General features: G+C 35.7%; 3 protein-coding genes across 3 annotated transcripts; all 3 read right to left on the bottom strand.

Moving 5' to 3' along the window:
• Nucleotides 1–462: 462 nt before the first annotated feature.
• On the bottom strand, nucleotides 463–4,076 carry LOC103442193 (proteasome subunit beta type-7-B). Its single transcript, XM_029107681.2, has 9 exons — nucleotides 3,849–4,076; nucleotides 2,914–3,079; nucleotides 2,684–2,825; nucleotides 2,495–2,591; nucleotides 2,326–2,395; nucleotides 2,123–2,227; nucleotides 1,211–1,309; nucleotides 1,033–1,120; nucleotides 463–789 (listed from the first exon to the last, which is right to left on the bottom strand). The coding sequence occupies exons 2-9, from the start codon at nucleotides 3,052–3,054 to the stop codon at nucleotides 713–715; spliced, it is 819 nt and encodes a 272-aa protein (XP_028963514.1). The 5' UTR covers nucleotides 3,055–3,079; nucleotides 3,849–4,076; the 3' UTR covers nucleotides 463–712.
• A 1,825-nt stretch (nucleotides 4,077–5,901) lies between these two features.
• On the bottom strand, nucleotides 5,902–8,492 carry LOC103442738 (cytochrome P450 724B1). The gene is made up of 8 exons (XM_070804619.1): nucleotides 8,401–8,492; nucleotides 7,662–7,986; nucleotides 7,207–7,359; nucleotides 6,682–6,945; nucleotides 6,498–6,584; nucleotides 6,357–6,380; nucleotides 6,112–6,219; nucleotides 5,902–6,030 (listed from the first exon to the last, which is right to left on the bottom strand). The coding sequence occupies exons 1-8, from the start codon at nucleotides 8,490–8,492 to the stop codon at nucleotides 5,902–5,904; spliced, it is 1,182 nt and encodes a 393-aa protein (XP_070660720.1).
• Nucleotides 8,493–9,672: 1,180 nt separating this feature from the next.
• Nucleotides 9,673–12,733, bottom strand: LOC103429004 (cytochrome P450 724B1-like). Its single transcript, XM_008367146.4, has 9 exons — nucleotides 12,465–12,733; nucleotides 11,914–12,238; nucleotides 11,640–11,792; nucleotides 11,192–11,443; nucleotides 10,771–10,857; nucleotides 10,589–10,667; nucleotides 10,379–10,485; nucleotides 10,046–10,170; nucleotides 9,673–9,957 (listed from the first exon to the last, which is right to left on the bottom strand). Exons 1-9 carry the CDS (start codon nucleotides 12,686–12,688, stop codon nucleotides 9,834–9,836), a joined length of 1,476 nt encoding a protein of 491 aa, XP_008365368.3. The 5' UTR covers nucleotides 12,689–12,733; the 3' UTR covers nucleotides 9,673–9,833.
• Between the last annotated feature and the right edge of the window lie 1,732 nt (nucleotides 12,734–14,465).

Raw genomic sequence — 14,465 nt, 5'->3', positions numbered from 1 at the left:
CATACTAGTTATTTTAATGGATCATGTCGTATCAAACTTATTATCTTAACGATTTCTCAATAGTTGATGCTATAATGACCTGATTCTTAAATTGTAACGTGTCATGCAAGAAATTATCATACCTAATGTCTAACTCTGGCAAACGATATATTACCAGGTTTTTAACAAGTAACTCGATAACGACCTGACTCTTTAGGGAATTTTTCACAAATAACTCAACAAAAAAATCCAACTCATCAACGATTTAATTCAAAATCTGTTATTTTTGTGTCGTTTTATGTCGAGTTAAAAGATCGTAGAAGACACTATGAGTCCTAATTATATGACCGGTGATACCCTCCCATACCGGCTTTTTTATCAGTTCGGATTATCGAGAAGCCTTGTAGGGTCGTAAAAAGAGATGATAATGTAGAACAAGTAAGATCCAAACGAAAAGATTGCTAGCATTCTTATCCTCAAAGATTCAGCCAAAAGCACGTTATCTAATAATTTGCAAAATACGGAAAGTTATAACGTCTGTTGAAGACCAACCTTAAAGTCTGGATAACGCTAATAATTCTTAACAAGTTCACAAAAGTGATTGCGATGTATTTTGAGATCAATCCCAATGGATGGGGAAAAACATAACAAGTTGGGATGAAGTCGCTGAGGTTTTACACTGGAAACTGAATTACGACATGAACAATCGCACGATCCTTGTGAAGTGGTGGTTTCACTCTTCCATTGCATCGCCTCCTTCAATCACTTCCGCCTTCTTAGTCAACGGAGTGATCTTTGTGAAGAGAACCTCTGCAACAAAAGAAAACACAACAGATTCAGAAAACGTTTCACTCACTTGATTTGCAGTTTTGACTAAACCTAGTTATCTGTACATGCGTGCACTGCTCATGGAGAGGCATGAATTTTTCATATATGACAGAAAAGATGAATGATGCCTAAGTTTATGATATGCAAGACAAGCATGGCGTAAGGCTGAGCGTCAATTTGTGGTTGAATGATTAGAAAGCCAAGTGAAAGAAGTGTGTTTCTTACCGGTCTTCTTGGTAAACTTATAGCCTTCGGCACTGACATAGGTACGAGGGGTCGGCACCAAGTGGTTCCTCAAGTATTCCTTGTGTCCCTGAGCCAACAAAAATGCACAAATAATACGAAATTTATACCCTCTGCTTTTCCCTTTGAAAATGGTGAAATGTGATGAGAAGCAACAAACCTTAGTTATTACACAAACATCAACATTGCTTCCACTTCCCAAGTCATTGAAAATTCCAGAGCATATTGCTTCAGTTACAAGCTTTATGCCTTCATCCCTCTGCATCAAAGTAAAAACATTAACCAGAAATTCAAATGGGGATGTCACTGACTCACTACTAATTGTATAATCGAATACGAATGAAGGTAGTCAAGTATCTGTATCCACGGATAGTACCATTCAATGAAGATAAATTTCAATTCGTATGATGCTAACTTAACCGGAGCAATCTAGCGAAGATCACAAAAAGCGACCGTTTTCGCTACCTAGGATCTATCTTGCAAGAGAACGGAGAATTAGATGGAGATCTCAACCATAGAATACGAGCTGGATGGATGAAGTGTAAGAGTGCATCCGGCGTGTTGTGTGACCGTCGTAGGCCACTGAAGCTCAAGGGAAAATTTTATAGGACGGCAATAAGGCCAGCGATGTTGTATGGCACAGAATGTTGGGCGGTGAAGCATCAACACGTACACAAAATGGGTGTAGCGGAGATGAGGATGCTTCGTGGGATGTGTGGGCACACGAGAAAGGATAAGATTGGGAATGAGGATATCCGAGGTAAAGTAGGAGTAGCCGAAATTGTAGGAAAGATGAGAGAAAATCGGCTCCGATGATTTGGACATGTGCAAAGAAGGCCGACTGACGCTCCGGTTCGAAGATGTGACTACGGGACAGAGGTTCAGGGCCAAAGGGGTAGAGGAAGACCTAGGAAAACTTTGGAAGAGACTCTAAGAAAAGACTTAGAGTACTTGGATCTAACGGAGGACATGACACAAAACCGAGCGCAATGGCGTTCTAGGATTCATATAGCCGACCCCACTTAGTGGGAAAAGGCTTTGTTGTTGTTGTTGTTGTATGATGCTAACTTACAGTCATGCCTTCTTTGTACTTGGACTCAAACATGGCCATCGCGGCAAGAGAACCAGAACCCATTGTAGCAAATGGCAGTGTGTCAGTTGATCCATGGGGATATATCTGCAATTTGAAGCATTGGAGTTGGCATCATATCATTATGCAATCCCAAAAAGGGAACCATTGTCACATCTAAAAGTCTGAAACAAGAAATAACTTACAGTATGCAGATGGGGTCCAGTGACATCAACACCCCCGAGCACCAAAGCAGCTGACACATGACCTTGGTAACTGGATAATAAAGATGGGAGTTAAAATCAAACTGTGCTTAAATTTGAGGAATATAAGTTAGTCCCGCAATTTCTAAACTGAGAAGTGATAACATTGTACTTGAAAAGGTGTTTCTTGAGCAAGGTCAAGGCTGTCACAACCCGAGATTCACGACCAGTATGGTAGCGATGCAGTTGCAGCTGTGAGCTCACCATATCTAGCGATGCACATTCAACAGAGCACCAAAATGAGCTGCTACTACACAGACAGCCACAAGCATTACCAATGTAAACAACAATCCTGACTTACCTGTTACAGCCTCTGTATCAGCAGCAGTTCCAGCTCCGCAGCAATAGATATTGGGTGCCATATAATGGATCTTTTCACAGTTCTTATCACACACAATGGGTCCTTCAGTTGCCCTTGTATCAGCTCCAAGAATGACACCATCCTGAAGAATGAATTAGAAAGGAATCATCAAAATTTAACCTATATTTGAGTGGCACAATTTCTAATTAAACAGTGGAAAGCAGTTGTACCTTAAAAATCAAACCAACAATGGTGGTTCCCGTCTTCCTATAAGATGGCTGCTGAACTCCATTCTTTGCAAGCATATCGTTTCTTCGACAAAGATCAAAACTGAACCCACCCTTGGGAACATCTGCCGCTACCTGAGACATCTTTTGTTTTATTTTTCAATCACACCTGCAAAATCAATATCCACATCAAAATTCACTCTAAAACCACCCTACAATTTTGGTTTCTATAATTCTCCTTATCATGTATTTACCCATATAATTTAGTAAAGAACTGTTCTTCCAAACCCTAAAGCCAGTCACAAACTATTTCATGGAAAAAAGTATATACATAGAACGCGTTACCAGAACTTAGAATTTAACACAAGACAATAAGGCCAAAAAAAAAAAGGACTCTAATTCCAGAAAAGCTCTTGCATTAACTACGTAACGATATGATCCAAAGAGAGAAAAAAGGCTACAGAAACGCGTCTAATACAATGTTATGATTCTAGAACAACCCAATACCTAACTTTCTGAACTATTGAGAACCAAATCTATGTAGTACATGGACCAACACCATAAGATAATGACCAACAAACAACTCATAAAATCACAGAAAGCCCATAATTTTCACAATCAAATCCTACCCAAATGCAGAATCAAACCAAAAAACGCCTTTACGATTCACAAACTAATAAATCATAATACTTTCTCTCGCGGATTTAATCAAACAGATTGCAGGCAACATCACAAACACAATCCCTAAACTTTTTCAACAAACCTCCCCTTCAAGCATCACACCCACATCAAAACATACCTCACAGAATCAGATCTTCTTCGCTCGATTAAATAACACATGAATTTTAAAAAAAGCTCTAATCTTCTTCGATATACAGAAAAATAAAAGGGTAACAATTTACCAAAAATATAAACCCTACACTTAAAATTTTGCTTACTTGTATGCGCTCGGGTGCTGAATGCTTGATCTGCAGAGAAGTAAATCGATTTGGGGAAGAAAACTGGGTGTTCGAATCCGAAGGGTTTATGTGGGAGAAGAACTGGGACTGCAAATTGGCACGAAACGAGAGAGAGAGTGAGGTGGGGGTAGACTTGTCCGGCAAGTTGTGATAAATTTTGGGCCTTTTTCGTGATGCCGCCCAGCAGAGGATACTTCACGGTAGCCCATTAGGCCACATGTCGTTAGCCAGTCCACGACATGTGCCAGAAATACACATCGGTATAATAAGTGTAATAATATAATTAATTGAAAATTTGATAAAAAAAATATTTCAACCAATTGCGTGCCTATCCTTTCCAGTTGGAATTCTTTTGCAGTTTATATTAGTTTAAAAAGGCATTTGTATTGTAATTTTCATTGATGAATGATGAACCAAAAGATGAATGAATCTAACAGCCAAAAAATAATAATGATTAGCATGACACTACCTTGTGTGAGATACTACTCTACATTTTGAAATGGCATTTGGCAAGGCAAAAGAAAATGCAGTTTACAAAATAGAGAACACAAAACAAAATCATGAACATGTTTCTTTAAAAGCGTTTTTAATTTTTTGAAAGTATTTCTAAAATAACATATGTAACGCCCATTAAAATATTTCATGCTCTTTGCTTCAATTTACCATTAAGGGAGTGGAACTTAGATATCTTTTCCACATTGGAAAGAAAAATACCACTAAATTAAGATGTAACGTAAAATATTTACTGGCTATGCATAGACATTATACTTTGGTCAATATACATAGACGTTGTAACAACAAACTATCATTTTCATGTTCTTCAAATATATTTTTTGTGCAAAATCTATTATAATTCATGTTTAAAAACTTGAAATCACTATAAAATTTAAATTTGAAGATATTGAATTTACCAGTAATTACTCAAATAAAGTAACATGAAGAAAAAACCAAACGAAAAAAATCAATAAATAAATAAAAGCAATAAATAATAAATAAATTGAAACAGGGAAAGATTAGGACCACGCTACCGATCCTCACCTAGTCGTGCCTCTAGCGTCATAGCATTCTTCTCCTTGAATATTCAGTAACTTCATAACGATCCTTTAGATATCTTTTCCATTAAGGGAAGGGAATTCAGATGTCTTTTTCCACATTGGAAATAAAATACCACTAAACTAAGACCTATCGTACAATATTTACTGGCCATACATTGACATTATATTTTGGTCAATATACATAACATTTTATTTGTACTAAAGCAGTTACCACCATCTTCCTTTAGTATTATGTTAAAATTGCGTGTGTGTGGCAATTTGATCTTTTACATCTTATTCTTTATTCTTTATTTGGAATTTTTTAAATTAAATTGTTTTATTTTAGAATCCTAATTGGGAAGGGGTATTTTGAGAATAGTGAAAGCTTAATCATTTTGGTGTGCTTCCTTTATATATATAGATGAAAGAATTATGCAAAATGTGTACATCACTTGTGTAATGTATATTAAATTTGTACCCAATGAAAAAAAAAAACTTTAATTCTTAGGGAGTTTTAACGAAAAGCTCGCAGTACTGTTTATTTTAACGAAAAATCACATTTTTACACTAAAAAGTCAAACCTAATACTATTCACTTTACCCTTTATTTTGTTCTTATCATTAAAACTCAAAGTTTTCAAGCTATTTTCATTAGTTTTCCTTAATTCTTATTGATTATCAAATGAAATTACATAATTATATCCTTCAAAAGAAAATGATCATTTTATACCATATGATCATTTTCTTCTCAAAGTCAATGAAACCCTAATGGATTTGATAAGCTGCAGCAGCTGGTTCAATCTCTAACAGCAAACCTCTCCTGAATTGCACATAAGGGTAAGCAAGTGGGCATTCATCTGGTTTTGTTTTCCATCTGGTAATTCATGCAGTAGAGAAATTGAATCTCAAATATTAATTGGAATTAGTTAAAAATATATGGATTGATTAGGAAATTATATTAACACAATTAATTAACTTGAGTAATTAATAAGTAAGTAATTACCTATAACTAAGGACAAGATGATGAAGGAAGAATGCAATCACTACTTTTGCAACTTCAGATCCCGGACAAAGCTTTACTCCACCACCAAACGCTATAATCTTTTTGTTCATTTCTTTATAATTGTCCTGCATATTATGTGCATGCCATATACATTATATATGTTCATTATATATCAGAAGAATCTATATACTACACACAAAACATACAGTCCATCTCCAAGGATCAAACTCTGTTGCATTCTCATGAAGATCGGGATCCAAATGCGCCCCGGTGAAGATTGGAAGAACCTTCCATCCTGATGGTATGACGAATTCTGCGCCACAATCTGTTTATTAACACAATACATTAATAATGATGTTATATGGGATTAATTAAGCAATAGGAAGCCTAAATAACCTTCTAATTTGATGTCTACGAGAGCTTTCCTGTGCACAAATTTTACTACATTCCCACATCTCATAGCTTCATATATAACCTGCATATCATAAACCCTTGATTTGTTCACATATCCATATTTAATTAAGTAATTAATCATAACTAGCTGACGGCAGAATATATCATGACTTGAAAAAATTATATATGATGTACTTACATAGTTGGTAAAGTTCATTTTCTTGTAATCTTCCCAAGTTAAGAACTCTCCATCCCTTTTATTTTCCCTTATCGTTTGGTGTTCTTCCTGCAGAGATTTCGGACAAGAAATGTTAGGGCGCATGGCTAAGAAAGGTATATATGCAAGTAGAGAGGTAGAGTATTAGAGATAGGGTTACAGTTACCTTTAATTTGTGGAAAGCAAGTGGCGCATGGCCAAGAAAGTAGACAATCAACGACATAAGAGTAGCGGTAGTCTCGTAGCCTCCTAGCATGATATCCAATACAATGCTCACTATTTCTTCGTTGGTTAGGTTTTGTTTCGACAGTATAACGTTTAAGAAGTCTTCTTCTTCTCTTTCTCTAAGCAGCCCTCCATTGCTACTGATGTTCCCTTTTCTTCTCTCTTCCATGATCTCTCTAACAGTGGAAGAAAGCCTTGCTCTAGCCTGAATAGAAGAGGTGCATGATATGAAGATCTTAGTGCCATCCACCTTTAATTAATTAATTAGAGTACATAGCATGAGATGTTTATGTTGTCAATTTACGAATCTAAACCCTCGATCATTTTTGTTTTCTTTTGAATTCATGATTTAAATTCACGGTATGACAAAATAAGTCTGCAACGTAAATTTGACAGAAGAACATCCTATATATGTATAGACAAAATATGTAATATATATATATATATACACACGTTTTGTAATTACCTTGACAGCCTTGGCATAAGCGGTTCCAGGAATATTAAATGGGAGAGAAACAAATCCTGTCATGAAGGTTTCAAAGTCTTCTAAAATCCTTGAGGCTAAAGGCTCTTCTGGTTTAACACTCAGAAGGTTCTTCACCATAAGACCGAGCGAAAACTGTTTGTCGAAACACAAAAGGCAGGCAGGCAGAGATTATATCAAACTTGAAAATGTATATTATCTAAAGAGGGAAAGAAAAAGAATTAGGTTAATGAGCGTGTTGCAAGAAAAAATCACAAATAGCCACGGACTTTTGGTGACACAGGATGAGGCGGCTAATTATAAGTATTATCAATGCCTAATAATCAATGTACATCGGTACATGATTATCAGTGGCACACGATGAGTGACACCTCATCGTGTGCCACTGATGTCAGAGACTATTGATAATGTTTTCTCTTGTAGTTACTCGCACATACAGCTTTAGCTTGTTCAAAGAAGGAGACTTGTTTGCAGCCATTCCATGACTCCATCATTGAGATTGACAGCTTCTGAACCAAGTCAAGGAAATCAGGGGACGACTTGGACACAGAGATGAAGCTGACAGCAATACTTCTTAACTTTCTATGAAGGTTGCCGGAGATGGTGAGTAACGAATGTTTTCCAACAATGCCGTGAATGGATTTGGGGTAGCTGGCTTGGAATAGTTTGTCCTCGTTCTGAAGAATGAACATGTTGAGCTCAAGGTCACAGGAAACTATGGTTGGTGAACCAAATAGATGCGATTTGAAAACCTTCCCATATCTGCAAAAATATCCAAGAGGGTAGATCATATGATCAGTGAAACTACATATATATAGGCAACTGACAAAGTTCATCGTTTATATTAACCAAACGCATTAGTTGTACATAAATGAACGAAAGGAACTTTTAGCAATGCCCTTGAACTTATGACATTCTAATTTGTTCTAGAGCGTGCCAATTTTCCCCCAAATGCCAAATTTATCACGTTTTCTGTTAGTTTTCCTCATTTGGATCGAAAAGGACAACCCTCACGACTTGATGGGAAATTGACATATATAAAGATAACGTACAAATTGGCACGCTTTAACAGATTAGAGAGCCTCATAACCAAATTGAAAGTTCACGAGACAAATCGAAATAGTCAACTATTATGTTCAGGGGGCATCGCTAAAACTTTCCCTAATTGATGATCACCTAGAGCAATGTTGTTGCAAGAAGGTTCCGACAGAGTTCGAAGAATGAGGCTTAAGGAAGCCAAGGGTCTCCCCAAGCAAGGGCCATCCCATGCTTCCAAGAGGTAAGTTATTAGCTGGATTTTCATGTGCTGCAAAGATTTTGAGAAGAATATAAGAAAATATAAGTAATCCTATTCCTAGCAAGAGAGAAAGTAATGAAATTGGGGATAGCACAACCATATTGTTTGACTTGTGAGTCCGCCCTCTTTCACAGACACACAAACACACACACACACATATATATAGCAGTACCTTCATTTCACTCAGGCCCTGTGTCTTATAATTTAAAACCATATTAATTAGTGCCCAAATCCAATAGTATCTGTTTTCCAGATCTTTATTTAACTATTTTTCTGAAAATGAAGTGGGAATTAAAACAGGGTAATCTGTGTTGTCCTTTTATATTTAATTTCAAATCCAAATATTATCTGTCTCTACTATTTTCTTTGAAACCTACTGAATATGAACTATATATAAATATCAGAAGAGAGTTTTGGCTATCAAATAAAGACAATTAGTTATGAACTTTACAAAAATAGATACATATATACATATACAAAAATAGATACATATATACATATACATATACATATACATATATATATATATATATATATATATTTGAGTACGCTGGCACATAGTAAGTCCATCTTAAAATCTTCATAAACTCAAAGTATTTGCCCGAATATGTCTTTGCTCCCAGTGCCAAGAGAAGGGCTTGAAAAAAAAAAAATGTGTGCGCGAGCGTGCCACTAATCGATGATGCCGACAGACATAGCAATTGAGTGTAAGTGCTAGTCATAATTCATCCAAAAAAAACTCTAGTCACAAGCAATCCAAAAGAGGGACTTCTCTTTACTTTCATGCACTTCAAGAACAAACTTATATGTATGTTTTATTTCTATGATTCTGATTTCATATATTATTAGTTTTATTACATTATATATTCTTATTAAATATGTGTATGTAAAGTCATTGAGCTAATTTTTTTGAATTTATCATTTTTATTTTAATTACATAACATTATTAGTTATGAAATCGTAAGACTACGTACGATACACGTTTCTCCCCCATCTTGTAAATTAAGTGAGGAGCCTTGTTGATTTGTGGTCCCCCTTACGAATTCGTAAAACTACATCATTAGTTGATATCATTTCTGAGGCATAATGATTGACTCGATAACATAACGGGGTGATTATTGATTGCCTAGGAATTAAGAACTAATATGTCATAAACAGATAGAACACCAGAGTATAATTACATGTAAAATACAAAAGAAAATTAAACTACATTCCAATTCAATATTGTAAGAAAATACATAAAAAGATTTTTCACAACCTAATACAACTCGATCAGTCACAGCCTTTTTTGGCCGTCACATTTTCTACAGAATTATATCGATTTGTTTTCCTTTTCTTGTTGATCTGAAGCAGCTGGTTCAATTTCTAATAACAAACCTCTCCGAAATTGCACGTAAGGGTAAGCAAGTGGGCAATCATCTGATTTTGTTTTCCATCTGGTTCATGCAGTAAAAATTGAATATCAAATATTAATTAACTGGAAGTTTGGAATTATATAATTAAACTGAAATAAGATTTAATTACCTATAACTAAGGATAAGATGATGAAGGAAGAATGAAATGACTACTTTAGCGAGTTCAGCTCCCGGACAAAGCCTTGATCCACCACCAAACACTGTCACCTTTTTGCTCATTTCTTTAAAATTATTCTGCATATAAGTCATCAAATACATCCCAAGTATTGTGAAGATTTGCGGATCTAGACTTAGCCGAGTTTGCTAGAGTAGAGTGTTTTTTCTTAGAGCATCTCCAATGGAAAAATGCAAATTTGAGATACAAAAACCATATTTACATCCCATTTTACATTTCCGGTAGATGGAAATTTCATATTTAAAAACAGAATTAGAAGCTACATACAATCCATCTCCAAGGATCAAACTCTGTGGGATTCTCATGAAGATCTGGATCCATATGCGCCCCCGTAAAAATTGGAAGAACCTTCCATCCAGATGGTATCAGGAATTCTGCAGCAATTTTAATCAAAGCCGTCGATCATGTAAGTTACGAGAATTCATTAATAATGATGTCATGGGATTAATTAAGCAATAAAAATTAAGACTAATTAACCTTTAAATTTGACGTCTACAAGAGCTTTCCTGTGCACAAATTTGACTACATTCCCACACCTCATACCTTCATATATAACCTGCATAGATCATTTCATCAAATTTTATATGTGTCCATGTATACGTTAGTTAATTAGCACATCTAACTTTTAAAGATAATAAAAATAAGTTATAATTACGTACATAGTCAGTAAAATCCATTTTCTTGTAATCTTCCCAATTTAACAATTCCCCATCCTTTTTGTTTTCCCTTATCGTTTGGTGTTCTTCCTGCATAGATTTTTAACAAAAAAAGAGCCATATGTTAGGCGTACAGTGATTTATGCATGTATACTAGCTAGCGAGAAAAAAAGAGAGGAAAACGGTCACTTGACGTTACCATTTTACTCAAATTATAGTCGTAAATTTTGTTTTTTATTAATAAACTTTAAAAATAAGACATATCAACTCTTTTTTTTTTGTCAAAAGACATATCAAATTTATTGTTAACGCCTATTTTGACAAATAAAATAGAGCATCACGTGATTTGTGTTCTCCATACCATACAAATTTCTGTGAAAACAAAAGGAGAGAATTATAGAAGGAGGGGCCGGCTATGGTTTACCTTTAATTTGTGAAAAGCAATTGGCGCATGGCCGAGAAAGTAGACAATCAATGACATAAGGGTCGCTGTTGTCTCGTAGCCTCCGAGCATTATATCCAACACAATGCTCACTATTTCTTCGTCCGTTAGACTCTGTTTCGACAGTATCACGTCTAAGAAGTCTTCTTCTCCTCCTCTGAGCTGCCCACTAGCTTTCCATTTTCTTCTTTCTGTCATAATCTCTTTAACAGAGAAAGAAAGCCTTGCTCTAGCCTGAAGAAAAGAGATGATATTATATATAGATGATACGAAATGCTAATACCCCTCATTGTTGATCATGCTTATTAATTAATTCTTGTCGGATTATAGTCTAAATTCATAGTCTGACAGGATTATAGTCTAAATTCATAGTCTGACAACGAAAGCCTGATAATATTATTACTCTAAATTTATACACATATAATATTACCTTCACAGCCCTGGCATAAGCGGTTCCCAGAATGTTTAACGGCAAAGACACAAAGCCCGTCATGTAGGTTTCAAAGTCTTGTAATATTCTCGAGGCTAGCGGCTCATCCGGTTTAACGCTCAGAAGGTGGTTCACCATTAGACGGAGTGTAAACTGTTAATTTGTCAAACCAGAAAATTTCGTAAAGTATATAAGAAGAGTGTACTAGAAGAAGAAGAAGAAGATCGAAGAAAAAGATTAGGGTAAATGAGAGAGTACTAGTCTATATACGTACCGCTTTAGTTTGTTTGTAGAAGAAGACTTGTTCGCAGCCATTCCACGACTCCATCATTGAGATAGACAGCTTCTGAACCCAATGGAGGAAATCCGGCGAGGACTTAGAGGTGGCAATGAAGCTGACACCAATGTTTCTAAGCTTTCTATGAAGCTCGCCGGTGACAGTGAGCAAAGAATGCTTTCCAAGAATGCCATGGATGGGCTTGGGGTAGCTGGCTTGGAAAAGCTTCTCTTCGTTCTGGAGAATAAACGCGTTGAGCTCAAGGTCGCATGAAACTATGGTTGGTGAACCAAATAGATTCGATTTAAAAACCTTCCCATATCTGCACATATATCCAAACCATATGCGTCAAATTAATTGAAGTAGTGGAATAATATTTAATGAAATGAACGTTGTAATTAAATTAAGAAAAAATTGGCTAAATAGTCAGAAATCAAATCCTAATTGTTTCACTGATCAAAATCAAATATCAACAGCATAACGATTAGATATAGACGACATACTAAAAACTGAATATTTCAGAATCCCTTAAATTAACGATGGATCACCTAGAGCAATGTTGTTGCAAGAAGCTTCCGAGGGTGTTGGAACAATGAGGTTTAAGGAAGCCAAGGGTCTCTCCAAACAAGGGCCATCCCATGCTTCCAGGAGGCAAGTTTTTAGCGGGGTTTTTATGATCATGTAGTGCTACAAAGAATATTTGCACAAGAATATAAGCAAATATTGGTAGTCCTAGCAAGAGAGCAAATAAAATAGGGGCTAAGCCAACCATATTTTTTTGTTCTCTATCTTTTCTAATCAAAAGTATTTGACTTGTGATTCCACTTCCCTTATCTGCACACATATATATAGCACTCCTTTCCAAAAAGGCTTTTGTGTAATACAACTTTATATACAAATTAATGAATTCCGAATCCTTTTGTGTAATACAACTTTATATAAAAATTAATGAATTCCGAATCCAATGTATCTATTTTTCAGATTCTGATTTAAACTATTTTCTGCAAAAAAAAGCGGGAAAGCAAGGAACTCGTTTCAAATTAAGCATGCACATGGCATTTTTTTGGACCTTTCTAAAAGTTGGTAAACTATTTTTCTGTCTTTTTTTCTTGATGGAAGCTTTCCTTTAAGAGAGTAGCTATAGATTTGTTGAGACTAAGTAATGAGGAAGATCTTCCCCTCCACAGCTAATTTCATCACTCTTGTTTATGGAGTAGGATTCTTTTCCCTTCAATTTTCATTTCATCACTCTTGTTTATGGAGTAGGATTCTTTTCCCTCCAATTTTCCCTTTCCTTCAATTCTCTCTTATTCGAACGGCCACGATTAAATCACGCCAATATTTTGTGTCGACTTCTTTATAGAAAGAAAAAGAAGAAGGTGAGAGAGGATGAAAGAAGAGGGGAGGAGATTTTGAGAGGAGAGAATCCTACTCCTTTGTTCATACCAACAATAAATTGATAACACATCATTCACTTCTATATTTAAGTAAAATACATAAATGCAATGGATTTGGTTTTTTTGGATCGAAAATACCAATGGATAAATGCATGCTGTTTATACCATACTTAGGGCCTCCGTATTTAGATCTCGTATAAATACTCGGAGGACTTAAATGTAATTATGTAATAAAGGAATGGGCAAATATGTAATAAGTAAGGAGCCATTATTCTATAAAAAGAACTCCTCACCCTCACAATTTGGAGGAGGCCAATTCTTAGGCCTGATCCCCCACCCTTAGAAGCCTCACTCTCCTATTCAGAGGCTCTCTCTCCCTCTCAGAGAAATACAATATCAGTGTGGACGTAGCCCAAACATTGGGGTGAACCACGATACATCTTGTGTTATTTACTTTCTTGCAGATTCACGGTCGGATTTCTGTTGTACCAAAGTCCTTGCTGATTTTGTGCATCAACACATACATTTGAATATGGAACCACTTTAGATATAGTGATATCCAAAAACAATATCTATCATGATTTCCACACACAACAAGTCTAAAAAAAAAATATGTGCTATTCATCATTAAAGTCTCTTCTAAAGTATGAATTAACAAGGATAATAATTTTAACAAGGCAAAGGGGCTCACCTAACCTCCTTAATTACAACAAATTAAAGGCCCACTAACTAATATATGATCGGAGTAGTTGGCTTTTCAATGACAAACATTCCTCAATCTTGTAAATTAATATTCAACATTCAACCCCTCCATCTCAAGATTTTAGAGTAGAGACAGCAACTCACTACTAATTACGATAAGTCTCAAGTTTACCATTGCATAACTCAACAGATATTGAATTTTATCTCTATAGATCATAGTGTGAAATTAAGAGTATGACCATTCAATTAGGGGTGGGCACTTAGAACCGAAAACCAAAACCAAAACACGAACCAAATCGAACCGCACCGAACGGTTTGGTTTTGCGGTTTTGGAACGGTTTCGGTTTTGAAACCAAACCGCAACATAGAAAACGGTTTGGTTTCGGTTTTAACTTTTGAAAACCGCACCGAAACCGAACCACACCACAAATATTAATAAATATTTAATTA

Source organism: Malus domestica, chromosome 09, assembly GCF_042453785.1.
Source record: "Malus domestica chromosome 09, GDT2T_hap1".
NCBI lineage: Eukaryota > Viridiplantae > Streptophyta > Magnoliopsida > Rosales > Rosaceae > Malus > Malus domestica.
Note: the sequence above shows the minus strand (reverse complement) of the source record. Positions and strands in the feature narration are given on the sequence as shown.

What these genes read in the sequence shown, in the direction of transcription:
- LOC103442738 (XM_070804619.1), bottom strand. Translation starts at nt 8,492, where the DNA reads ATGGGATGGCCCTTGCTTGGGGAGACCCTTGGCTTCCTTAAGCCTCAT. An exon ending in CTTATGCCAAGGCTGTCAAG is followed by an intron (nt 6,946 to 7,206) that starts GTAATTACAAAA and finishes TCTTCTATTCAG; the next exon opens with GCTAGAGCAAGGCTTTCTTC. An exon ending in AAATGAACTTTACCAACTAT is followed by an intron (nt 6,381 to 6,497) that starts GTAAGTACATCA and finishes TATGATATGCAG; the next exon opens with GTTATATATGAAGCTATGAG.
- LOC103429004 (XM_008367146.4), bottom strand. Translation starts at nt 12,688, where the DNA reads ATGGTTGGCTTAGCCCCTATTTTATTTGCTCTCTTGCTAGGACTACCA. An exon ending in TCTACAAACAAACTAAAGCG is followed by an intron (nt 11,793 to 11,913) that starts GTACGTATATAG and finishes ACAAATTAACAG; the next exon opens with TTTACACTCCGTCTAATGGT. An exon ending in TGTAGACGTCAAATTTAAAG is followed by an intron (nt 10,486 to 10,588) that starts GTTAATTAGTCT and finishes AAATTGCTGCAG; the next exon opens with AATTCCTGATACCATCTGGA.
- LOC103442193 (XM_029107681.2), bottom strand. Translation starts at nt 3,054, where the DNA reads ATGTCTCAGGTAGCGGCAGATGTTCCCAAGGGTGGGTTCAGTTTTGAT. An exon ending in TTGTTGGTTTGATTTTTAAG is followed by an intron (nt 2,826 to 2,913) that starts GTACAACTGCTT and finishes TTCATTCTTCAG; the next exon opens with GATGGTGTCATTCTTGGAGC. An exon ending in ATGTTTGTGTAATAACTAAG is followed by an intron (nt 1,121 to 1,210) that starts GTTTGTTGCTTC and finishes TTGTTGGCTCAG; the next exon opens with GGACACAAGGAATACTTGAG.